Raw genomic sequence first — 10,373 nt, 5'->3', positions numbered from 1 at the left:
GGGGGGAGGCAGGTGTAAACCCCCCCACCATCACACACACACACACACACCTGAAGGTAAACACACACTTTACGGCCCGGTTAATAAACCACTCCTGCCTGGAGGGGGTCCATGTGTGTGTGTGTGTGTGTGTGTGGGGGGGGGGGGGGGGGGGGGTCACCTTATCCATGCAGGATTTTTTTTTTAAATGCGCTCTTACTGGGGTAATTACGGTAAAATAAAGGGGGGGTAAAAGTTCTGCCGCAAACTAGGTCTGTGCCACTCCTGATTAGGGCCCGGCCCCGGAAGATGGCCGCCGACATGAGATAATGAGGCCCCTGTGATGACGCGGGGCCCCCGACGACCCCCCACCACCACCGCCGCCGCCGACCCGTTATTTGCCTTTTTTTTCTTTTTTCCCAGGGAATCCGCGGCGTCGCCGGGGCCACAAAACGACCCTGTGCGCCGGCACCGCACTACTCACTTCTGATTTGCCGCGCACAAAAGCTGATGATCCCGGGCCGGGGCCGGGGGAGGGGGGGGGGGGAGGCCCCGCGGAGAAGAAGGGGGGGGGGGGGTCGTATAATGTTCACTTCTCTACTAATTAACTGGAATCCCACCTCATTCTTAAATACAGTCACCAATTAAAGCGCCATGTTTGCCAGGGGTCCCCGGGGCCACGCTCGGTCGCCAGAAACATTTGTGAAGGTCTGCAGCTTCTCTATGGGCCATGGATCTTATGAGGTGGGTGACCCCCGGCCGATGGGAGGGGTAAAAAAAAAAAAAAAAAAAAAAAAAATCACAGGATTTTTCAGTCCTCCATCTTAATTGCTCCCTCTGTTTGTGCAGCACTTACACAATCATTATTAATAAAACCAAAAAAAAAAAAAAGTGTTAACTACAGTGTAACAACAGTGTAATAACTGTGTAATAACATGTAGGGGGGGTTTATTCTCACCGGGATTTTTTTTTTTTTTTTTTTTAATTTCAAATCTCAATCTGGATTATAACCCCCCCCCCCAAAAAAAAAGGATGGGGGTGGGATGGGGTCACAGGATTTTTCACTCCCCTTTTGTAAGATTCATCGCATCTTAATTGCTTCCTCTGTTTGTGCAGCGCTCACACAATCATTATTAATAACAGCGAAAAAGAAAAAAAAAGTGTTAAATATAGTGTAATAACTTTGTAATAACGTGTAGGGGGGGATTATTCTCACTAGGATGTTTTTTTTTTTTAATTCCAAATCTCCATCTGGATTGTAACCACCACCACCCCCCCAAAAAAAAAAAAAAAAAAAAAAGGATGGGGGTGGGGTAGGGGGGTGGCCACAGGATTTTTCACTCCCCTTCTGTAAGATACTTCCTCATTGCATCTTAATTGCTTCCTCTGTATTTGCAGAACTCACAAAATCATTATTAACAAAAGCAAAAAAAAAAAAAAAACCAGCAAAAAAAAAAGTGTTAACTACAGTGTAATAACAGTGTAATAACTGTGTAATAACATGTGGGGGGGGAGATTACTCGCACTGGGATTTTTTTTTTTAAATTCCAAATCTCAATCTGGATTATAACCACCCCCCCCCCAAAAAAAAAAAACTACCCCTTTAAGACTACTTTCCCCCACGCTGTGGACCTCCTCGCCCCCCCTCCCAGCGCTCTATGAGCCAGGTTCAGCTTACGTTCACCCCCACCACCACCTCCACCACCACTCCTCTCATTACTCCCGAAATGTCTTTATGCAAAACATCTGCGGGGACTTGAATAAATGAGACCCCCGTCCCACGCCTCCACCCCCCCACTCCCTGACCGCATCCGTTTATTTTGATTTTCATGTGGGCTCCGTGTATTGTGTCTCGCTTTCTGCACCCCCCTCCCCTCCTCCGCGGGAGGGCAGCTCCTATTTCAAAATGTCACAAGTTTCAAAGACGACGTGCAATTTGAACAAGAAAAAATATATATGTAAAATATATATATATATATATGGAGGAAGGAGGAAGGGGGGGGCTGATTTAACTCGCATTACATCGAAGGAAGTTTGTTTTTCCTTTTAAATCCACGTCGATGTGTTAATTCGCCCTCGGCCCTGTGGTTTTACCTTCAATTTAATTGCCCCCCTCCACCCACCCTCACCCTGCCGACGCACGGCGGCTACTTTATGCACCGCAGAAAGGCGACTTTACCCGTTTGCAGGGGCCTCTTTAAAAACACAAAAAATCCCATTAAATTCTACATCCTGGCTGTTCTGCTCTGTTTTTATATTGTTTTGCATGAAAATGCAATTGTATAAAATTTTAAAAAAATCACTCCTTTTCAAATAGAAAACAAAAAGCAAGAAAAAAAAGGCATCAAGGGGGTTGTATTCCCTGATTTTGTCTTAAAGGGTTTGATTTTTTTTTCCCCCATCACTTTTTCTAAAAAAAACAAAAAACATTATTAAATGTCTTAGGAGGTCAAAATAAATGAAATAATGATAAATCAAAGTTTTGCTCGTTTACATCTGGAGTGAAAACAATGAGCACAGGAGGGTGTTCTATTCCCTCATTTTGTCTTAAAGGGTTTGATTTTTATTTTCCCCCTCGCGTTTTCTCAAAAAACATGATTAAACGTCTTTAGGGGTCAAATTAAATGAAATAAGGATAAATTTAAGTTTCGCTCTGTGACATCAGGAGTGAAAACAACAAGTGGACAGTGCTTCTACTCCCTGATTTTGTCTTAAAAGGGTTACATTCATTTTTAACACCCCACTTGCTTTTTTGCATAAAGGAGAAAAAAATTTGAAATATCTTTAGAGGTAAAATTAGATGAAATAAAATTAAATCAGAGTTTCGATAATTTCCATCAGGAATGAAAACAACAAGCGTATGGGGCATTTATTCCCTGATTTTGTCTTAAAGGTGTTAACTTCTTTTCCCCTCTCACTTTTTCCTCACTTAGCAGAAAAAGAAAACAAATATTTTAAGAAACCATATTGCAAAAAAATAAAATTAGGGTTTCGCGCATCGAGGTCAGGTTTGAAGACAACACAAGTATAGGGCTTCTATTCCCCAACTTTGCCTTAAAGGTGTTTAAGTCCATTTTTCCCTCTCACTTTTTCCTCACTGAGCAGGAAAAACAATTAAATATCTTGTTAAATAAAATGCAATAAAATAAATTAAATTAGAAGTGCTGTTTAGGAATGAAAACAATAAGCATGCAGGGATTCTATTCCCTAGTTTTGTCTGAAAGGTGCCCATTTTTTTTTTAAGTTTCCCATTTAGCAGGAAAAACAATAAAATCCCTTTTTTTCAGATAAAAACAAAATAAAATTAGAATTTCGCTTCTTTACATGAGAAATGAAAATCCTACTCCCTGATTTTGCCTTAAACAAAATGAAACGAGATAAATAAACATTGCGCTTCTTTTTCAAAGAGACGTGTGTGTGCGTGGATTCAATTGACCGCCACACACACACACACACACACACACACACACACACTCCGCACCGCCGCCGCCGACAAAAACCGTGAGTTCACCCGGAACAAACGGGAGGTCAAGTTTCAGCAGGAGGCAGAAAAGGAGGGTGAACTTCCAGGATTCTTATTGTGGGGTAATCTGGAATAATCTGTGAGGGAGGGGGTGTTCTCCATTTATATGACCGGATTATCCGCTCAGTGCGGGGCGGTGCGGGGGGTGCGGGAGTTAAGCGTCATGTTAAAAAATGAAAAAATAAAAAGATGTTTCAATATAATAAATAACCGCCCGCGATGATTCACGTTTTAATCCCGCAGAAACTGTTAAAAACAACAACAAATGAGAGTCGGAACGGAGTCTGCGCAGAAACACACACACACACACGCACACACACGCACACACACGCACACACACACACACCCCGCAAAGGAAGAAACACCTGAGGATGGAGGGCGGCTGTGTGTGTGTGTGTGTTGACGGCTATTACACTGTAACTGCATGGTATTCAAGCGTGTGTGTGTGTGTGTGTGTGTGTGTGTGTGTGTGTGTTGACGGTTATTGAACTGTAACTGCTCAAAATTTAAGTGTGTGCATGCATGGATTTATGTAACAATGTGTGTGTATGTGTGTGTGTGTGTGTGTGTTGAACTGTAATCACACTGTAACTACACTCCATTTAAGTGTGTGTGCATATGTATGTATGTATCAGTGTGTGTGTGTGTAGTAGTAGTGTGTGTTTGTACTTGTGTATGATTGTATGTATCAGTGTGTGAGTTGGACCTCTCACATTGTAACAACACAGCATTTAAGCATGTGTACGTATCAGTGTGTGTGTGCGTATCTGAGTGTGTGCATGTGTGTGTGTGTGTGTGTTGGACTCTTACAATGAAACTACACTGCACTGCATATAAGTGTGTGTGTGTGTGTGTGTGTGTGTGTGTGTGTGTGTGTGTGTGTGTTTTTGGACTATTCAACACTGTAATTACAATGTATGTAAGCATGCATGCATGTGCATCCGTGCATGTGTGTGTGAGTCTGTGTGTGTGTGTGTGTGTGTGTGTTTGTGTGCGTGCGTGCGTGCGTGATGCAGCCACACACTCCCACATCATGCACCTGGGATTACAAGCTTTCCTGAGCCTTGTTTGGACCTGTTGGATTATTTGCACGCCAACACACACCTGCATGCACGTGCGTGCGTGCGTACGTGCGTGCGTACGTGCGTGTTTTCCAATTCTCGGCGCAAACCATCAAGTTGGATGTGTGATTTTTTTTGAAAAGTCACCATGATCCACTCGCCGCCCCCCCAAAAATCCCCCCCCCCCCCCCAGACTGCGTGGCACTCTCCTTTCCGCTTATGGTTTTCCATTTCAAAGCCCTCCGTCTCCACGTAAATACCCAAACACAGTAATCCAATCTGACCCCGCTGCAAATTTTCCAGAAACTATATGGCGGCGGCGGCGGCGGCGGCGGCAGGGAGGTTGACATGAGCCACACACTTATCCCACTTAACCCCGAGAGGGAGAACCCCTTCCTCCTCCTCCTCCTCCTCCTCCTGGAGGAGGAATGTAGAACAAGGAGGCTCCGAACCAAGAGGGGGTTCCACATGATGCCCCCCCCCAAAAAAAGAAGTCCAAGCGGCGAGCGCTGGCGGCGTGTTTACGCGGCGCTAACCTGATGACAAATAACCCCGGGAGCCTCCACTGGTTCCCATTTGCCGTTGTTTGGGGGAAAGTTTGGGGGGCGAGCGGCGGCACGGAAGGCGAGGTGAGGAGATGGTGACATGTGGTCCACATCTGAGGCCTCCAGCAGAGGAGGAAGGGGGGGCGGAGAGATGGCCGCCGCCGCCGCCGCCGCCGCCGCCGCCACCTGCAGGACAGGTGGTCCGATCAAACCTCTGAGGTTCCCCAACGTTCGAGTATCAACCGACCCGATTGGTCCAAAAACGACTTCCATCAGCACCTGGGATTTTATCTGCAGGTGTGGAGGATGCGGACGCTCCTCTCGGCCAATCGGCGGAGAGCTAGGAAGTGCGTGAAGTAGGGAAAGGGGGCGGGGCTTCTCCGGGGGTCGTGACATCTCCATCTCCGTCGCCTCTCGGGCCTGATGTTCTCGGTGCCGTCGCGTCTGCCTTTCGCTTATCGTGAACAATCTGCCAAATAAACAACCCCGTCCCCGTCGCCTCGGCAACCGTCCATTCCAGGGATGCCTCCCGGGGGGGGGGGGGGGCGTGCGCGGCGGGGACGGGTTTCGATCGTCCGGATCTCGGACGTCCCGTCACCGCCGCCTTCTGAAAAGATCTCCAAAGTGGCCTCCATTAATCAGCAGAAGCTCCGGACATTTTATTGCCCCGCCCAAATACCCCCCTGCCCCCCCCGGGGTACTAACCCTGGAAAAGTTTACCCGGCGTATTGACCGCCCCCCCCTTCCTGAGCTAATGAAGGCTCTCACCTCCACGCCAAAGTGAGATGTTCTCCTACCAGGGTGGACGGGGGGGTCATTGACGTGGACCCGTCTGTGGAAATAACCCCACCCACCCCCACTCACCAATCAGATCATCGCTTCTGCGGATCAATAACATGAGATGTAAGATGAATATAAGAAGGGGAGGTGTGTGTGTGTGTGTTGGGGGGGGTGCCTTATACACACACACACACACACACACACACATGCACCTACAAACTGGCGTTTTATAAAAAAAAAAAAAAAAACACCACCATGCAAAGGCCCGGTGTGACGTCATCAACCGGTCTCCGTGTGTGTGTGTGTGTGTGTGTGTGTGTGTGTGTGTGTGTGTGAGGTGACCCCCCCCCCCCCCCCCCCCCGTCTGGGTCGCAGCAGACAATTGGCTGAGAAGTGGAGCCCCCCCCCATCCACCTCTCATTACGGTGTTTGTCGCGTGCATGCGTGTGCGCGTCCACGGCGCTGGAGTTTACTCGAGAATTGGAGGTTAAATAGTCTTTAAAACACACACACACACTTTTTAAAAGATTGCACAAAGGTGGTGGGGTGGTAAATACAAACACACACACACACACACACAGAAACGCCGAGCACACACGCACACGTCATGCATACACGAACGCGTCACGCGTCACGCACACACACTCATACATACATACATACACACACACACTCACCAGGAACAGCTGCGATATAAATCAATTAAATAATAAGTAGGAGTGTTATCGATGTGTGTGTGTGTGTGTGTGTGTGTGTGTGTGAGTGTGTGTGAGTGTGTGAGTGTGTATAAGGGCGGAGTGGATGTCGTGCCGGGAACGCGCTCCGTATCTAACACGGGGGGATCGATTGGCGCGATTGGAAAATATCAATTGACAGGTTTTTTTGACACTGGCGCACACGCAAACACACACACACACACACACACACACACACACACACACACACACACACATACATACACACACAAACACATATATATATATAAAAACGTTGACACGCCCGGGAGTTCACGCGAGAACCTTGGGCCGAAGTTGCGGTGGTGGGGGGGGGGCGGAAATGGGTCGGACGGCACGCGCACACACGCACGCTTGCACGCACCAACACACACACACACACACACACCACTGGAACAACTGCAGTATAAATCAATTAAATAATAAGTAGGAGTGTTATCGATAAGGGTGTATGTGTGTGTGTGTGTGTGTGTGTGTGTTCGGGAGGGTGTCGTTGCTGGGAACACGCGAATGCATGCACGCACGTACACACACGCACGCACTTGCGCGCAATCGTTGACACGCCCGGGAGTTCACGTGAGAACCGTTGCCAGAAATTGCAGAGGACTGTGTGTGTGTGTGTGTGTGTGGAGGAGGGACGCGGAAATGTATCGCGCACACACACACACACACAAACACCCGTGGAGTGAGCCTTCACCCCGGTTCCACGAGAACCGTGGGGTCGAAGGCTAAACACACACGCTTTCCATCCAACTCTCGCGAGAGTTCGATCGAAGGTAAACAAATAAACATTTTTCTTTTTTTTTTAATGCGATCATCCGCGCGTCACGTCATTTCACACCCACGAGAAGAAGGCGGAGAACAAGTAGACGACCCACCCCACGCAACGCCACTCCACGCCACGCCATCCCCCCACGAGTTTTCCAAACACCTTTTTTTTTTTTTTCCTCCGTCTGAGAGTCCGTACCCTCCACCCGACCTGTCGAGGCCACGCCCCCCGCGCCGCCCAATTGGTCCGGACGCGTCAAAGGGCCAATCAAACGGCGCGCCGCGGCTCGTAACGCGCCACACATCCGTGCGCCGCGGAGCCCCGTGGGCCACAGAGGCGCGGGAGAAATCACGGAGAAGGGGGGAACCTTACCTTCTCCTTTCCTGCTTCTTCTTCTTCTTCTCGTTCTCCCGCGGTGGACTCCTGCCTTGCGTGTGTGTGTGTGTGTGTGTGTGTGAGAGTGTGTGTGTGTGTGTGTGAGAGGAGGAGGGAGAAGAAGAAGAAGAAGAAGAAGAAGAAGGAGGGGGGGTTATTTCGGCTGCGATCCGAGATATTTCCACACTCCCCCCCCCCCCCTCTCCCCTTCCCTCCCCCCCTTCACACACACACACACACACACACACCGGAAGCCAATGAGGAAGGAGTCTTTTTTTTTTTTTTGCTTTTCGGTGTTCCTCCGCGGTTCCTCCTCCCGGAGCGGCGGAGCGGAGGCGATGCGCCGCGGCGGGACGAGCGACGACGCGCCCGGGTGGCTGTAACGCAACGCTCCGTGGACGCAGCACCCCGACCCCACCCCACCCCACGGAGAACACGCACACCTGGATGTCCACCCCCTGCCCGCGTTGCAGGGAGCTTCTCCTCCTGATCTTCTCGTCCCGAACCGCCGACGCCAACGCCGCACTTGGATGAACTTCCCGATGAGAGACCCGGCGGTGCAGGGTTCGAGCATGGCGTACCACCCCTTCCTGCCCCACCGGGGGCAGGAGTTCGCCGTGGGCGCGATGCTGGGCCACCAGCCGCCCTTCTTCCCGGCGCTGGCGCTGCCGCCCGGCGGCTCCCTCTCGCTGGGGAAGCCGATCATGGAGCAGCTGATGGGCGCCGCGGAAGGCGGCCTGCACTTCCCGGCGCTCGGGCACCAGGCGGCGGCGGCGGCGGCGGCAGCTGCGGCCGCCGCCGCCGCCGCCACCGCGCACCTCCGGCCGCTCAAGAGCCTGGAGCCCGAGGAGGAGGTGGAGGACGACCCGAAGGTGCACCTGGAGGCCAAAGAGCTGTGGGAGCTCTTCCACAAGAAGGGCACGGAGATGGTGATCACCAAGTCTGGAAGGTGTGTGTGTGTGTGTGTGTGTGGGTGTTAAGTGCAAAAAAAAAAAAAATCGGGCGAGAAATTAAAAAAAATAATAAAATAGAATTCTCACCCGCCGGAGCGATAGATGCAAACATCTAAACGTCTTTATTTATATTATCTTTCTTATTATTATCATTATTATTATTATTTTCCGCCACGTCCTCGCAAGAGGAGGCGTCTTCCTCGCCGGATTGTTTTAATTTAATTTAAATCTACATAAATGTGTAGCTCCGCGTAATTAAACTAAAGTCAAAAAATAGTTAGTACAGAAAATAAACTTTTCAACTGACATTTTCTATATTTCCTCTAAAATATAGATTTATATTCAAATCTATTTCACCCTTCGTCGTAAAGCGTATAACGCATGGATAACCTATTTATTAATGTGTAATTACAACTTGCAGGCAAAAAACAAAAAGCAGTGTGTGTGTGTGTGTGTGTTACTTATTTTTCTTCACGGTGTCAAAAGATGGCTGCTGCTTGTCTGTGTGTTATGCATGTGTGTGTGTGCAAACACTATTCGAAGCGAGCACCTCCGAAGTGTGTGTGTGTGTGTGTGTGTGTGCAAAAAAAAAAATACTTGAAGCGAGCACCTCCGAAGTGTGTGTGTGCAAAAAATACTTAAAGCGAGCACCTCCGAAGTGTGTGTGACTTTGAAAATCGAGCGGTGTGTGTGCAAAAAAAAAAAAAAGACGTGAAGAAGAAGTGGAAAAGGTGTGTGTGTGCGCGCACAAAAAAACAATTCAAAGCGAGTGTGTGACTTTTTGCTCCTGCTAAATAGGAACTACTTTTCATCGTAACCCCCTTCGTGTCCTTCCGCCGCTGCAGGCGGATGTTCCCGCCGTTCAAGGTGCGCTGCACCGGCCTGGACAAGAAGGCCAAGTACATCCTGCTGATGGACATCGTGGCGGCGGACGACTGCCGGTACAAGTTCCACAACTCCCGGTGGATGGTGGCCGGTAAGGCCGACCCGGAGATGCCGAAGCGGATGTACATCCACCCGGACAGTCCCGCCACGGGGGAACAGTGGATGTCCAAGGTGGTGAACTTCCACAAGCTGAAGCTCACCAACAACATCTCCGACAAGCACGGATTTGTAAGTTCTACTAATGTATGTCCCTTTTTTTTTCTTCTCCTACTTTCTCACGCACACATGAAAATCCCGCGCACACGCATGCTCAAGATTGTGCATGTAATAATATAATAACGGCGTGCTTTTTTTTGCAGGATTAGCGTGTAAAAAAAAAAAAAAAAAACGTGTAAAGCATACAAATAGTGTGTGTGTGTGTGTGTGTGTGTGCAGACCATACTGAATTCCATGCACAAATACCAGCCGCGGTTTCACATCGTGCGCGCCAACGACATCCTCAAGCTGCCATACAGCACCTTCCGGACCTACGTGTTTCCGGAAACCGACTTCATCGCCGTGACCGCCTATCAAAACGACAAGGTGAGTCCTCCTCCTCCTCTTCTTCTTCTTCTTCTTCTTCTTCCTCTTCTTCTTCTTCTTCTTCCTCTTCCTCTTTTTCTTCCTTTTCTTCTTCTTCCTCTACACCTCTCATTTCTTTCCGTGCCGCTTTGTCGTCATAAAATATGAAACGGCTCCTATCTGCTGGAAGCGTGCGTGTGCGTGTGCT

At 49.1% G+C, this 10,373-nt stretch overlaps 1 protein-coding gene across 2 annotated transcripts in view; it reads left to right on the top strand.

The window, feature by feature from the left end:
- Positions 1-7,880: 7,880 nt before the first annotated feature.
- tbx3a (T-box transcription factor 3a) overlaps positions 7,881-10,373 on the top strand; it is a 6,537-nt gene continuing 4,044 nt past the window's right edge. The window contains exons 1-3 of one of the 2 annotated variants that reach the window (XM_086151841.1): positions 7,881-8,715; positions 9,565-9,847; positions 10,040-10,186. In XM_086151841.1, the coding sequence (XP_086007967.1) occupies positions 8,297-8,715; positions 9,565-9,847; positions 10,040-10,186 (849 nt within the window). In that variant the 5' untranslated portion in view covers positions 7,881-8,296. The remainder of the gene's footprint in view (positions 8,716-9,564; positions 9,848-10,039; positions 10,187-10,373) is intronic. The other variant, XM_086151840.1, reaches the window with a different exon arrangement.

The sequence above is a fragment of the Fistularia commersonii genome, chromosome 9 (assembly GCF_037954325.1).
Source record: "Fistularia commersonii isolate RoL2024-O1a breed Wild chromosome 9, RoL_Fcom_v1.0, whole genome shotgun sequence".
In the NCBI taxonomy this organism is placed as follows: domain Eukaryota; kingdom Metazoa; phylum Chordata; class Actinopteri; order Syngnathiformes; family Fistulariidae; genus Fistularia; species Fistularia commersonii.
The sequence above is the reverse complement of the archived record's forward strand: the minus strand, read 5'-3'. Positions and strand labels throughout refer to the sequence as shown.